Source organism: Crocodylus siamensis, chromosome 11 (assembly GCF_052110815.1).
Source record: "Crocodylus siamensis isolate JL-2025a chromosome 11, ASM5211081v1, whole genome shotgun sequence".
In the NCBI taxonomy this organism is placed as follows: domain Eukaryota; kingdom Metazoa; phylum Chordata; order Crocodylia; family Crocodylidae; genus Crocodylus; species Crocodylus siamensis.
In genome coordinates this window covers 40,910,739-40,927,021 of record NC_143405.1, presented here as the reverse complement: position 1 = coordinate 40,927,021, position 16,283 = coordinate 40,910,739, and the positions used below count along the sequence as shown (strand labels likewise).

Here is a 16,283-nt window from a genome sequence, read left to right as displayed (position 1 = left end):
ATTTTCTCAGATGAAACAGTACTGAATTTCATCTGAATTTGCAAATAGTTTCAGTTTCCATCCCTCCAAAAACCTTTTCCAACAAATCTAACATTAGTGAAACAAATTTTACCTGGCTGTACTTGGTATTGAGAGTCCTGTAAATATGCAAACTGTAGTCACCAGTAAGCCTGCCTATTATGGGAAAAAGGCTTTACTGCTAACATGAGTACTCCACTGGCTTCAGGGGAACACCAGTAAAGTCATGGATACATGTAACAAGTTAACCTGTGCCATATTGAATTGACCTGATTTTTTTAAAAAAGGCTTAAGAGTGGTTCCATTTTGCTTTGGTAGCTCCAAATGTACTCTGAAATGAATTAAATGTTACTTTTTATACTTTCAAAAGCTTCCATTTTAGTGCAGCCCACTATAAGTCCTGCTTCTTCGTGCACATCTGGCATGGGGTTTGTGCCACAAAGTTTGTTTTTCCATTCATATGTCTATAGATTAGGGGTTGAAGAACAAGGCTCTTATTTAATAGTTGATATAACCTTTTATCCTTGCAGTGTAATGAAGTGGATACAGTACATCAATATTTGAGAGAGAGAATCAGCTATAAATATTGATAGATTGTTATGGAAATCAACTACATATCAATTACTATTAAATAGCTATTACTGATTAAATTAATATTAATTAAATATCTGTTGGTTTGTAACCTAATTGAGTCCCCCAACATGTTATCTGAGTGCCTCTTGCTTTTCGCAGTTTAACTGCAAAAACAGTGAGAGACAGAGTCTCACCTGGCCCTGAATTTTTCTCCATATCAGTATGGGAGGAACAGGGAACATTTGGGAGCTGGTAACAGTTCCCTTCTTCTAAAGTTAAGCTTCAACATTATCAAAAGCCATCTTAATAGGTCCTGTGACAGTAGGGTACAAAATTGAGTTCTACCATAGCCCCTTTCTGTCCTTTATATTGGTAGGGAGTAGTGGCACAATATTTGGCAGTGACACTGATGTCTACACTAGATATTCTCTGCTGGGGATCTGAGGGTGGATTGTGGCCCTTCAAGCTACTCAGGTGGCATGAAAGGGCTAATACAGGGCTTGTGAATCCTGCCTTAGAGTGTTCCAGCCTTAATTGCTTCTCCTAGTGGAGATGTTGTTTGGGCCATAAATGTGTTGGTAAATTATTTTGTAATTTAATTTTATGAGGGTATTAATCTTTTTCTTTATAGGAAATTTGGGTGTTTGTAACACTGCTTATTCCTGTAGACTAACACTGATTGCCTCCTGCAGCACCCCACTTCCTGAGAAGCAAATGTGATGATCTCTCCTATGTTGTCAGTGGACCTTGATCATTGCATTATCATTGTTAACTTATTGTGCTTCATAACCTAGCCTCATTAATGAACAATGCCAGGAAGGGGCTGTTCTTTCTACCTGCTGTTCCCCTCTGTCTGCATGGAAGGATTACAGTTGGCCTTTTTTGACATGAGTATTACACTGTAATTTCAGTTAATTTACAAAAGGCATTTTTGTATAGAAGGTTTGCAAACGTAAGTGCAGTTGACTACAACTGGACTTACCAGTCAACTCACTTTTCTTTTTTCTCTACCTTTTGTTTTTGTTTTAGGTACAAAAGTTGTAGGAGGAGCCCGGAAAATATTGGGATTTTCTCCTATTATCATAGGAAGACATGTTAGAAATATTTGTATGTTGTACCTGGAAGACACATCAAGGAACAAATGAAGAAAAGTTGTTTCTTCAGTTGTCTGTAAAGTATACCTGCCAAAAGAAAACTCGCAAAGCACGCGCGCGCACACACACTCACACTATATTCTTATACCAAAGAGTTGATTAACTCACTTTAGCAGTAAATATGCTGCCTCAAGGTTCATTCTAAAGCTTAGCTATATATATATATATATATATATATATATTATATACACACACACACATATATAGGTGTATATATCTCCTTTCTTAAAGGAATGGACCATTTATTTTTGTAAATGCTTATTTTAAAATATTTATCATTTGGATAATGTTTTTAATACAAACCTTGACATGTTATCTTAAGCAATGACTGATGACAGAACTTAAGCCATCTTTGTGTACCTTGTGTTTTATACTGGAGTAGAGGAACGGGACAGTTTAAAGGATATATAATTCTGTCTTTTTTAATAGTTAATGTAAGGGTGACACTTAAGCAAGTCAACCCAAAGCTTTAGTAAGAAATGGACTGGATCCTTTATTTCAGGGTTGTCTCTTCTGTCTGTATTCTTTGTACTGCATGTGTTCAAATGGGCATTAATCCATACAGGGCTCACCAGTTGCTGGTTCCTTGCAGTATTTTTTGACTTCCTTCTTTTATGCCTCAGCTTAGCTTGGCCATGTTCAGGTTCTGGACACTGTTCATCTTTGTTAGCATGTATTGAGCTAATGTAGATTTCAGCCCATGGCTGTTTGATTTTCTTTGCGATCAGGATGACAGAACTAGCCAGAATATGAAGTAGATTTTTAAGATTTGCATTGTTTTTTCATTTTCATTGAAGTTATCAGTTTTGCGTTGCCAGGAAACTATAATAGCCCAACATATTTGGCAGGAACTTTAGAAACAGTCATCAAAGCTGCACAACGTGCTTTTGTTTATGGCCAAAAAGATGCATTTTAACTTGCATCTCAACTTTCTTTATAATGTAATTTGATCATACATTGTGCTTTTCTTCTGTGGGTTTTCTTCTGAGAACCTGCAAAAAGACTTTCCTGTGTTCATAAACACATATAGCATTAAGACATGTGGGAAATACAGGGACTCAGAACTGGAAATGAGGTGCTTGGGGATTTTTAATTTTGTGGCCCAGACTTCTACCGTTGAGCTCTCAGGAAAGTCCTTCTCTTTCTCTTCTAAGTGGGTTTCCTCATTCTAATTAGAGGTGTTACTGTTCCTGAACCTGGCTACAAATACTGGCATCTATAATGAAGGTGTTCTCTCATGATCTGCTTATAGGTAAAAAAAACTGAGATGCTTGGTAAGGTGTTCTCTTCCTGTCTTTCATGAGCTACTCTGTGACTAGAGTAGCTCAGATTTTCTGAGATAAAGCTTTGTGACACATACTTAAACATGTCAGTATCCTCAACAATGGCAAAGGGAATATTCACAAGCTTAAAGTGACTTTAAGCTGACTCCTGGGGCAAAATGAAGCCTCACTGACAAATACTGCAAGGCTCATCTACGTAAGAATATTAACTGATACTGCAGATGTTACGCTGGTATAACCCGTCATATGGACCTGTCATACGGTCACTTCGCAAACATATTTCAAACTGTAATATGTTATACTGGTATACCCAGTCATATGGATACTTACTCTGGAGTGGCTTCTTTGTTCAGTTCATGTTGCATTGGAATGGGTTTAAGCTGAGCAGACAAGCAAATAAAAGGCCCACCTCTCTCATTCTGGACTACGTGTAACTACCGGGGAGTTGTAACAATTTAACTACACAGGTATAATAACGTTTAGCTGCATAATCAAGCCCTTGCATGTGAAATCACCAGCTCACAGTGGTTAACAATTACTAGGAGAACTGCAACTTAGTGCAGGACCTTTGATCATCTTCTGGTTCTCCACATTTATAGCACAGTTTTTTTCCCAATCCCATTATTCTGACACTGAAAAAAAATCCCTTTGAACAACTAGAATGCATCCCAGGGGCTGCAGCATTAGGGTTTTGACTAGCCAGGTTCCAGATAGTACCTGTTGGCTACTGCCATCCTCTTCCGTGATTCTCTGGTCTACTCTTTGTTCTGTTTATACAGTTGCTTGTTGCCTTAACAGGCTCACCTACAGCAGTTGTTAGAGTCCTTGAGAATATCTGTTTTCCGTCTTTGAGTTCACTGGATTCTAAGCTATAATCACCTAAATCTATAAACTAGACCCAGAACAAAGGAGGAGCAGAAAAGCACCCAACCAAACCCAGCAACTTAGGATATTCATTCTGTCACATACAATAATCAACATTCATGGGACTTTTGCCCCATAGTGGAAAGATGGCCCCATTAAAGGGGGAGCCTATACCTAACTTTAAGCTTGTGAATATTCCCTTTGCCATTGTTGAGGATACTGACATGTTTAAGTATGTGTCACAAAGCTTTATCTCAGAAAATCTGTAACTTTTTGCCGGTCTTGGAGCTTTGCAGGATGGAGATAATGGACACACATGAAATGTTGACCTCAATCTATGCCTCATTTGATCATAGAAGCAAACAGTCACACTGAAAAAGTATTTACCAGCTTTAAATTGCCATGTACTTTTACACACTAAAAATGATGTAACACTCCAAAGAAAATAACCCACTGTATTCCAAGATTACTTCTATCTGTCTAGTTTGTCTGTGTCTATGAATGTCTTGTTTCCTTCCAAGACAGATTTAACCAGCAGCCAAAGCATACCTGGAAGGGAAAAGGAGATTGTAATTTAGGGCCAAGTATCTAAATAACAGACTGCTTCTTTTTATACTAACAACATACCTGCTGGAGTATGTGACTGGGTAAAGAAGGGCTGAAATAGGGCCAAAAGGGGCCCCCATTCCATCTCTCCTTACTGAAGTCAATGGGAGTTTTGCAGTTGCAATGAATGGAAGTAGAAGCCAGCCCTGTGAACACTATTGAGAATAAACCTCTCAAACTTACAGTACATCTAGTTGCAGCACTATAGGCCTTAGTGCTTTGGTTTACCCAAAGTCTCAGGCAGATTTTGCAGCCCACAAAGAGCTCTGTGCTACTGCAGCTACCCTGATAGCAGTACCCTGCTAACTAGGGCTAATTCATATGTTTACAGACGCAATGGCTGCATCACTGTAACTGCAATGTAAACATACCCTTACTGGCTTCTGTAGTGTAGCATTATTACAGAATAGAGGAGCTTCTCATGGACAGCGAAGTCAAGATTGGGCCAGGAGACATAGTAAACCTATTCAATAGAGATCAGCATCTCATAAGATGGGAACTCATGAAGATTCTGTGCAAATGAAATAAGAGCATTGTTCGTCCAGCCCCAGCGCTGTAGGTTGGAATTTTTCCCCTTCTTCTGCCCCATCATCTTTCATTTATCTTTCACCCTAATACCCCAGGTAATCTTATAGAGGCAACTGTAACAGTGTTTAGAGTGCTCCCTGTAGTATTCAAAACAGGGTACTCTCAGTCAGTCACCTCTCATTTTAGTGCAGACACAGAGGTCCTGTTACTTTTAAGCAGCTTCCCTGTGTTTAGATTCTCCATCTCTTTGTTCCTGTTATAACAGACTGTTACTTTTTGTGGGCTCTTGTTGAAATCCTGCAGGAATCACCAGTGCGATACATACTTTGAAGATCAAATTCTACTTCACTTATCCACTGAAGAGTAACTCACCCTGCTGGCACTCCCATTGAGATCAATGGCTCTCCAGGAAGCAAAGCTAATATAATGGAAAATGGCAGAATGTGGTCCTGCAGGCGCCTTAAGGCAAATGATTGTGATGATCCTTTGGAACCATATATGACAGGACCCCTTAGTACCGGCTGGGGTTCTGAGCTCTTCCAGCATGAGGATGCCTTTGAAGAATAAAATGTCATGTGGAAAATTATCACTAGATTAGTAGGGAGAAAGGCTGGAATGAGAACTAGATCAGCTGAGAGCAGGATTCGGCTGCAAATTTCCAAATGGACGGTAAAACCTTCCTCATGATTCTGTTTACAGGGCATGCTTGTTTTTGACCCAGCTTGGTTACTTAAAGGACCATGACAGCACATAGGAGAAAACTATCAGTTCACTGTTGGTAGCTTGCACTGATAAGAAAAGCAGTGAGACAGATCTAAATGTGCCTGTGTATTTGTACACACTCAGTGTATCATTTTTGTACAATGTGTTGCACAATTAGAAGTTTTTTTGGTCCCCTCTTCCCTCCTCCCTCTCCTTCCCCCCTGGCTCTTCTGAAGTCTCTTAATTAGAGTTTGAGAAAAGGTGTATGGCAATAATAGACTCTTGTAGTTCTCTCATTTTAGAACAGAAGGGTCCAAGTCTGTATGTGATCATCCCAGGAGGGATTCCTGAAGGTTCATTCAGGAAGGGATTCCAGGCTTTTTCACACCTCTTCGCATGGGAGGTATATATGGCATGTATAGTTTTCCCCTCCATGTCCAGTGTCTGTAGGAGGCAGATAGGTCGGTTCTTTGGATAGCCTAAATTGTTCGGTGTTTTTTTCCAGCTGAATGTTACCATTTATCATGAAATAAAGCTATGGCTTGGGCTAAGGTGGCATGATGACAGAGTGATTAAGGTATTTTGCTCTGGCTCCAGGGGTTTGTGCCATGTACTGCATAGCAGCTGAAGGCTGCCCCTGGTTAACCCAGGTGTGAATGGGTGCCTGGCTAGGGAGTCCAAGGCAGCTAGATGTAATGCTAAACATTATCACTCCCTTTTGTGCACTTGGCCACAGAAACTGGGTATACCTTAACTGTGCTTGGGCAGACTTTCTGGATTACTCTTGTCATCTGTCCAGAACCCCACTCCCCACTGCAAGTCCAAAATAGACCACTTGAAATGTATTGTCCAAACTATCATGATGTGTAGGCCTGATCCCCAAGGGTCGTGTGAGCAGTAGCAGTTATTTGCAGTTAAGCATTTGCAAGGTGGAGATCATACTTAATAAGCCAGGTAGAGTTAATACGTGTGTGGAAATTGCTCCTGTGTGTCTGCTGATGATTGAACATAGGTTGGCCATATCTTCATCATCTCCTCACCCATTCTAAGAGCTGCTTTAGAGAGGGTCTTCTGCCCCCCCCCCCTTCCCTGTCACCCTAACATCAGGTTGCCATCATCAGGTTGCCATGGCATTGTGGGATACGAGGTCATTGGCCAGCATTACTGTTACTTCGCATCTCCTCAAAGTCTCTGCTCCCTCGTATAACGTTCTGGAGGCTTTGCAGAGCCCATTGGTACAGCCTGCAGATCTGTGCATTGTGCACAGCTTTCCTGCTTCTTGTCTCCACTAAGCTGCACCTTTTCAGCTGCTTTAAGAGTTGTGCATGTGCATAGGAAAGGGAGGCAGATTTTGCCAGTGGATTATAGATAATCCAAGCCAAATGAATTCTGACACTAGCCAGCAACAAACTCTTCCTTCTTTAGTTCATTTGTGAACAGGCCAGTTGATTTAGATTAAAACTGAACTGCCTCAAATCGCCTTAGTCTCACAATGTCAAACTTCTCTAGAGTCAACGGAAATGGCCTGTGTTGTAAATCTCTAAACTGAAGTAAGTAGGCACACTATAGCAGTCCTGTATGATCCTGTATCATAGTTAAATAATAGGCAAAATGGACCATCTGCATCCACAAGAATTGAGAAGCAAAATGGCAGGTTGCACACTGGATTTGCACAACTCCATTTAAGGGATAACTTTGCACCATTTGAAGTACTTCAGCAAAGTGCAACCTATCTGTAAGCAAGAACTGTATTAAAGTAGAAATTCACTCAGGGACATGCGGGGTTGTTTTGGCTGGGTTTTCAGAGCACTCTAGGTTTTGAAATTCAACTCCCATTACTTTCACCGAGACTTAGCAGCTTTGAAAATCTCAGCGTTCATGTCATGTTTGTAGTATTATATGTACATAAGACTCCACTTTCTTGGTGTTTCATTTACAATAAAAACAAATTCTAAAATACCTTAAGAAGAGCTGTTGCAATCTTGGATCTGTTTTCATTGGTAGGTTGTATACATAGTAATTGTTCTAAAAAAATGTAGACTTTGTAACTTTTCGAACTACTACTGTTACATTACAAAATACAAGCTATTTGGTATTCTTCATGGGTTCAACAGTTATAGTCAAGTGCCATTGTGCATGTTTTCTTACATAACATTCGTACTGTATAAAGTGAGCAAAAGGAAAGTTATCAGACAGTTCAACAAAGATGTTAATTTAAGTTAAATGTCAAGAAGCTAGACTGAATCTGTGTACTGGGAGGAAAATGTTCTTCATGTGTTAAACACTTTATATGGAATTTCAGAAGTGCTGAACTATGTCTGATGTTGCCTCCTGGTGGCTGTTGCTGACAGGGGCTCTACTGCAGTTGCCACTGCACAATTTGAGTGTTTTGTCTCTGACAGCTAATTATAACAGGATTTTTAACTTCTTCATTTTAATTTAAAATAAATGTACATTTTTCTTGTTAACCAATTCAAAATCATAAATTAAACTTGAAATCCTCGTTCAAATATAGGTGTATTTTTGTTAAACACTAGCTTTGTATATTTGATCATTTTTATGCTGACTCTGAGTGTGTTTGTGGAGTGACTCTTTGCCTAGACTTATAGTAACACAACACTTAAATGATCACATCTGAAAAGCTCCTTCATTTTCTTGACACAGTACTCTCAAGGTTTGATTTGGCCATGATAAAAGGGCACAAGTTCCAAGCAACCTCCAGTGCAGTATGATCCTGTCCAAGCCTTTTTGCTCTGAGAGAGGAACTATCACATCTCCAGTGGGCTGGTAAGGGTTGTGCAGTGGTCACCAGCCCGTCAATCCCAGAGTCTCTTTTGGTCAATCCTGGGCTGGGAGAGAGCTGGACATGCACTCATGTGCACATCCATCCCACCCCCACCCTCTCTCAGCCCCAGCAAGTCAATCTGTGGGGGAGGGAAGGGATGGGAGCCAGTTCAAGGCCCCCACAGTGAGCAATTGGCCATGCACCCCAGCCAGGAGCACAGAAAGATAAGTGGGCACCCAGCCCAGCTGTGTGGTGGGAGGCTGCAGGGACATGGGGGGGTGCTTCCCCCATCTCTCTGGGGACAGAGGTGGCTGCTGCTGTGCTTTGAGCCCTGCTGGAAGCTGGCCACGTGCAGATGCGGCATGGGGGCAGCCTCAGCCCAGCTGGGTCTGGGAAGATATGGTCATCCAGGGACTCATGGGGGAGGGATCCCACTGCTGGGTGCAGCCTGGCAGAGTCCCCGGGGGTCCATTCCCCTTCCCCATCTGTGCTCTGAGTGCAGCGGGTAGCCCGCAACAGCAGCCGCCTCATCCCAAGTATAGGTAGGGGGGGCATGGGCCCCTGGGGCCTCCGCCAGACTGCACCCAGTGGTGGGAGTCCCCACCTGGACAACCAGATCTTCCCAGATGTGGCTGGGCCAGGGCCCAATCCCACTTCTGTGCCACGGCTGTACTGAGGCATGCCCACCTGGTGGCCAGATGAATGTGGTGTCAGGCCCCAGTCCAGCCGGGTCTGGAAGTTTCTGTGGTCCAGGAGTGTGTGGTCCATGGTTCAGGGCCCCTAGGCACAGCCCGAAGGAGGCTGCAGGGGCCTGTGCCCCCCCATCCATGCTTAGGACATGGCGGCTGCTGCTGCGAGCTGCCCGCTGCACCCAGAGCACAGGTGGGGCAGGGGAATAGACCCCAGGGGCCTCTGCCAGGCTGCGCCCAGCGGCAGGAGCCTTACTCCCCCCACACAGACATGCTCCTGGACTGCAGAGACCCCAGACCCAGCCATGCTGGGGCCTGATCCCACTTCTGTGCCATGGCAGCTAGACAAATGTGGCATTGGATCCTGTCCCAGCCAGGTCTGGAAGTCTCTGCAATCTAGTGGGGGGGGGGGGGGGGGGGCGCTCTTGCCGCTGGGCACAACCCAGTAGAGGCCTCGGGGGCCCGTGCCCTCCTCACCTGTGCTCCAGGTGCAGTGGATAGCCCGCAGCAGCCTCCTCCCAGAGCACAGGTGGCGGGGACACGGGCCCCTGGGGCCTCCACTGGGCTGTGCCCTTAGACCACGGAGACTTCCAGACCTGGCCAAGACGGGGTCCAACACCATGTTCATCTGGCCACCAGGTGGATGCGGTAGATCCTGGGGTGCCCTTTACTTCCAAAAACTGATCTTAACCATAAAAAGTCTGGTCTAGTGTCTTGAGTGAGTCAAGTAACAAAGATCTCTCAGTGTAGCAGGAGAAGAGTGCAGTGAGCCCACCCCCCCCAACCAGGTACACACACCCTGAACTCTATCCCTGAAGAGGCAGGACATCCTGGCTGAGGGGGGATCTTGTGGCCTGTTATAAACTAGTCAGGGGGGACCAGCAGGCATTGGGGAAGTCACTGTTTCCCCAAGCACCACCAGGAGTGACCAGGAATAACGGTCACAAGCTGGCAGAGGGTAGGTTTAGGTTAGATATCCGGAGGCGCTACTTCACAGTCAGGGCGGCTAGGGTCTGGAACCAGCTTCCAAGAGAAGTGGTGCAGGCTCCTACCCTGGGGGTTTTTAAGAGGTTAGATGAACACCTTGCTGGGGTCATTTGACCCCAGTATTCTTTCCTGCCATGGCAGGGGGTTGGACTAGATGATCTACTCAGGTCCCTTCCAACCCTAGAAACTATGAAACTATCCCTGTTGTTACCAGTGGGAAAAGAAAAGAAGGCTCTAGCCTCTCTGAATGGATGGGACCCACTTGTTACTGTAAGACAAGAGTCATGTGTGCCCCAAACTATGGTGTGTCTATACCCCCAAGGGTCTATCAATGCCTTAATCCAGCCTTGATAGACTAACTGCTCTCAGTGCCTTGCATTACCTACCTCTAATTGCCACCTGCTGGCTGCATATAATAGTGAACACCAGTTTCTCAGGTAGTTCCCAAAAGAACAAGACTTCTATTAAATCATCTGTTTAACCCCCGGACAGGTCTTAGCTTGCTGAGGTGGGACATTCTGGAATTAATGGAAAAGTGTATCGAGGACCAAGCTTTTCAAGGCAACTAACCTATGTGGCAAAATGGGGCTCTAAAGGATAGAGCAGGAGGTGAGGATCCAAAGTCTAGGCTTCATTGTCATTGCTGCTACTAACTCTCCATCTTTACTTGGATAAATCAGGCAGGGATTTTATTCAAAGGCATCCAATTTGCATGGTCTTCTTAAATCCTGTAGCATGTACTACACAATGCAGTCTAGTGCTGTGTGTAGTTGTGGAACTGGCTCTGAACAAGGCAGCTCAGGTACCAGAAACAGTATAACTGCACTATTGCATCACTCTCCTCTAGCTATTATAACCCATTTCTCAGCAGAACTAATTAGCCCAGAGAAGGTGTCACACTACTGTAACTGCTTCTGAGATGTGAGCTAGCTCGGATATCTGAACAGCACTGGATTATGCCATGCAGACAACAATAACCCCAAACCCACTGTGCCTTAGTTTCCCTCAGTTTGACATGGAGATGGCATTGTCTTCCTGATGGGGAGGAATGTGAAACTTATTTGGGTATGTTTGGATGAAAGTTATTATAAACATGCAAAATATTCACACAACTATTTATTATTAACTTGCTAAGTGTTCAGTGTAGCAGAGAAGCTTTCCTCTGTTATGTTTCTTATTTTAACATTTGGTTTTTACACCATACTCATCACCATAGTGTCTAAGCAGTTGCCTGTGATGTATTAAAAGCAACTAAATAGGAGTTCTCATCTGTAGTCCAACTTCTCACACATCCTCTGCCCTCCCCTGAGACTTCTCCACCTGCCATACTAGAACTAGGGACTCTCCCTTTTACATGCCAGTATATATTGTTCACTTTGTGGGATGGGTCCATGTTGCAGGATAGAGTTTCCAAACAAATGCTTAACTAGAGAGAGAGTGTCCAGTTAGATTCTGTACCTAGCAGAGGAATCACTGCTTATACCTAGTGACAGGGAGGGAGTAGCACTGAGCTATTTCCTGATGAAGGTCACCAAGATGTTCAAGGATTTTGGTATGAGACAACATAGAATTGCAGCTTGGAGGCAAAGCTTAATAAAGCAGCCCCAGCCCTGGAAGGCAAAATCTCAGCCAGCTTCATTTGTTTGCAGAAGTCATCAGTACCACCAGGCGCAACAAGGCAGCAGTAGTGATGGCACTGATGCTTAAAACATCTGACAAGACAGTTGCAGCCTATGATTCATGAGTCTCTGACCAAAGCTTTGATTTGGGGGTAGGGGTGAGGGGTGGAAATAATAATGGCATCTGGAGTGAGTAGAACTGGGTGTGAGAGAAAGAGATGATGTAAAAGAAACGGGACAAAATAAAATGCAGGGTAGAAAACAACTTTACATAACACAGAGCTACAGTATTTCTACCCTTGAGTTTTCCCATAATCCTTGTCACAAGAAAGGTCTTCATCTCTGTGACCAGTGCTTGAGGGGGCTACATCACTGTAGGCTGGTCTTTTATTTTTAACTTGGCAGCATTGTAACCGGCAAATTGTGAGCCAGCGCCACGCACAGAAGGAAGCAGTAGCTGCCCGCACTCCCCTCCCTGTGCTACTTCCTCAGCTGAAGTCAGTCACTGTAGTTCCCTTGACCTCAATGCCCCATGGGCAGGCATCAGCTGTGGAGCTGGCCTTGCCGTGTGTGAAATATTCGTTTTCACTCTCTGAAAACGCGGCTTCTTGCAGATGAAGCCTGACTCACCCAGTCTGTTTTGGAATGTGAACACTGCAAACGGTTTGAGCAAAAAGCGCCTCCTTGTATTTCACATTTGCTATATCTTTAATAATGTTGTGTCTAGCAAAGCTCGTTCTAACCTTTCAGGATCACCCTGCCCTTTGGGTGATACCTATTGCTAACGGAAGTCGGGTGTGCTCAGAGGAGGAGCGTGTTATACACAGCAGCCAAAAGCCATGAATAAATAATTTCCACACTGCACCCCATGGTGGGATGAATGACTGGTATGATACCTGGCAGTCTCTGCTGAGCCTGTTATTTGACTATCTGTGTTTCCTTAGGTTTCACTATAGCAAATTTGATCCCTAGGTCTCAGAGCTTCAAATACTATGGTTGGAAATTAATTTAGTAGTTACATTTCAGAGCAAGAGCCTCTACTCAAAGGAGATAACTGACTGTATAGAAATTCACTGATAATACAACCTTGCCATGAATAGAGGGATATCATTTAGGGATACATATTGGCACTGAGAGAGATGAGGCAACAGCAACATTTCTGAACTTGTTTGAGACTGGGGGGAGAGGGGGTCGGACAGAACTTTCTGCTCAGTCCAGAAAAGAAATCCTTTCTTCCTCCGAGCAAGGAGGAGTGTGGGTGTGGGATTTGTCTTGGCTGGCTCTGAAGGGGAGGAAGTGAGGGCCCCAGTGGTTACAAATGGGTTTGTAAGTGCTTGGTTGTAAAGAGAAGTTGGAGGTAATTAGAAACCATGTCCCTGAATCTCTGTGACAGCACATTCAGATTTGGGGTTGCCTGGAGAGAGGCTCAGAGAGGTCACACTGTGATAACCATGCCGCAGAGCACACATTCTTGCTCCACTTTTTACAAGAGCTTTTTTAATACGGCCGTAGGCTTTGGTAACCATTGTCCGCTGGGTGTTGTGGCTGGTTTGCTTTCAAAGATAATCAGCGCCATCGTGTGGATGTTTTGTACACACTTGTTCTGCTGCTCTGGGCAAAGATCTTAAGTTCTCCCTCTCTACCTGTTGTACCTTTCCCTTTCACAGGAGAGGAGATCTGTTAAATGGTTCACTTCTCACTGTTGATGAAAGAAGATCCATGTGAGGGGCTCTGCACATGCTGCTTCAGGATAATACCTAGTGGCAGACGTAGAAAAGGGACTTGAGCGTATCTAGGCCTCTTTATTCTTCTTCTCCACTAATCGCTCCAGACAGGCTGGTTGTGCTTCTGTCCTGAAGAGACAGAGAAAGAAAAGCAGCTGAGACTTCCAAAACTACCTGGGGGATTTCAACACACAACATTCACTGAAAATAATGAACAATGAGCATCTAAATCCCTGTAGCACCTTTTAAAATAGTCTGTTTTTTGCCCTGCCTCGCTATAAAAGGCTGTTGCTAGTTTAGATCCTCTCGGACAATTTCTGTTGGTAGAATAAAAACCACCTTGAAAAGGACATAGGTACAAAGAACATGAAGTCTTTAGACCCTTATATCCCCAGCTGTAGTGATAGTCTAGCTCTGTCTGGTGAATTTAAATGTGTCCTGGTGTGTTGTTTTAGTTTGGTTGTTGCAGTGTTCCTCTAGAAGAGAGTAGGAAGGATGAACCCCACTTCACAGATGAGGAAACTAAGGCAGAGAAGGGCTAAAGTCCATAACCTCAAAGGTATATATAATATAGGCACCTAACTCTCACTGAAAGCAATGGGAGTTATAAAAGACCAAACTTTTGTATCGAATGTCTGTGCACATGTGTGTGCAAGTCTATACACAGAAAGGATGGACGAACGAGTCAAGTAGAGACATTTCCTGGCTGACCCTGCAAGCATCTACCCAAACTTCATGCTGTGTGGTAAAAGTGCAAGTCTTCTGGCTTGACCACGTCTGTAAGAGGCTTTTCAAGCTGTTATTGGGTGCCCACATTCACATATTGGTGTTATTTGCATTATGATAGTGCCTGGGACATTCACCTCCTTCCCAAAATTTCTGAGCAGGCTGCTCAGTCACAAGCCAGTGTCTCAATTGTTTCACCAGAGCCTGCTCTGCTCTCCTGTTTCCTGTACCTTTTCTCATCACTGTGAAGTTGCCCCCAAGCAAACGCAGCTGCATCACAACCAGAGGATTTCTTCTCCACACATCAGCTCCAATTGAAGGGTGAGATCAGTGGGCTTTTTTCGGCATGAGCAGCGAGATGCCTCACTCCTCACAATCTCTCAGAGCCAGAGGGAACCTGTTTGACTAAATACGTGTTCTCAACTGTATATGCTATTTCCTTGAAGCCAAAATATTTCATGGAGACATGGGGAGAGTTTCAAGGTCCAGGGTGGACTTTTTAGCATTGAGAGCGAGAGTGAGCACACAAAATAAAAAACTCCCCCATTCATCCCCTAGCAGAGGTTTTGACACAATTCTGTTTTTGAGATGTGAAAGGAAACCAAACCTCAGAAGTTGTCACAAAACAGAACTGTCATCCTTGGGTCCACTCTCCCTTCTCTCCAGCTATTTCTGTATCTCCCATTACCAAGCATCTGAGCCCCTTAATGTTATTTAACATACTTGCCCTCAGACTCCCCCTCTCCACTGTCCCCTTGCCCCTGTGAGATAGGACGTGCTTTGATGTCCCTTTTTACAGATGGGGATTGCAGAGGTATAACTTGAAATGTTGGCTTCCTGGGCATGATGGGGGGAAGGGAAGAGCACTTATTTCCTCAAACAAGGACTGCTGCTGCCTGGTGCAAGCTCCCTGAACACAGGCTGCTGCTGCAGGGGTGGCACAGACTTCCTGAAAGCTGCTATTTGGGGGTCATCTCTGGGGCTTGTGCCGTGATTGTCCACTCCACATTGCAACACTGGGGAACTGGAAATACCAAGAAACTAAATGACTAATTGAGTAGTCAGTGGGTGAGAGAGAGACTTTGCGGGTGGGGAAGGGGAATAAATGTGGCTGGTAAATAGTGGAGAAATCTCTACTATTTACCAGCTACATTCCTTCTCCCCCCATTCCCCCTGCCAGCCTGTCTCTCGCCCACTGACTCCTCAATTTACATCTTCACCGACTGCCTTTCTTGCATGCATACCAGCCTCTGGCTCTTTTACTAGTCATTCCGTCCAGGAACAGCACACACCAACTGCAGGTGCTTCCTCAGCCTGACAAAGGGTATTTATACCCAAAAGCTTGCGAAGAAGAATTTTTCCAACTATTTGAGTTGGTCTAATAAAAGATATCAGATTTACCCAAATCACTTTGTAGCTTGTAGCAATTTTTAAATGTAGCTTTGTTTCTGGGATTGGTTCTTCAGGCAGTGAGGTTTAGCTAGTGCTGCTTTTGAATTTGAGATCAAATTTGTAGCTCATTCACACCAGACCAGTTCATTTAGATTCAGTGGAATCACAAAATGCTGTTTTTAAACCAGAATATAGTGAGTTCTGAATGTGGCTGTCAGCACAGCAAAGAGCAGTAGGAAGCAGGAGACCAACTTGTCTAGACTAGTACTGAGTAATCAGAGCAACCAGATTGGTAGGCAGGAACCGTTTGTTGTAGTACTGAATCAAACACAGCCTTGAAACTAGTTTAGTCTAGTACAGGCAATGTTGGTTGGCAACAAAGAGAAGACTTTGTGTTTTTTACCACACTACGTTTAACACCAAACATGGTGAGGTGCACGCAAATTAAGCAAAGTTACAAATTACAGAGGTTTCATTTAAAGAGCACCATAGTTTCATTTGGTGACCTTTAGGTCTTGGTTTATTAACTATTTTTCCAAAGACAGCATATGAAGAAATCTAACAAGTAGGGACCTACCTAAATTGCAGCAAGACAAGGGGTTTTTCATGGCCCACTTGTAGTGTATAGAGCTC

The 16,283-nt window shown here is 43.8% G+C and overlaps 1 protein-coding gene across 5 annotated transcripts in view; it reads left to right on the top strand.

Annotated features, from left to right (window-relative positions):
- The window catches only part of CARD19 (caspase recruitment domain family member 19), an 82,031-nt gene extending 73,767 nt beyond the window's left edge, over positions 1 to 8,264 (top strand). For all 5 annotated transcript variants that reach the window (XM_090022109.1, XM_090022111.1, XM_090022112.1 and 2 more), the window contains one exon: positions 1,621 to 8,264. In XM_090022109.1, coding sequence (XP_089878235.1) covers positions 1,621 to 1,736 — 116 coding nt within the window. In that variant the 3' untranslated portion in view covers positions 1,737 to 8,264. The remainder of the gene's footprint in view (positions 1 to 1,620) is intronic.
- Positions 8,265 to 16,283: the final 8,019 nt, after the last annotated feature.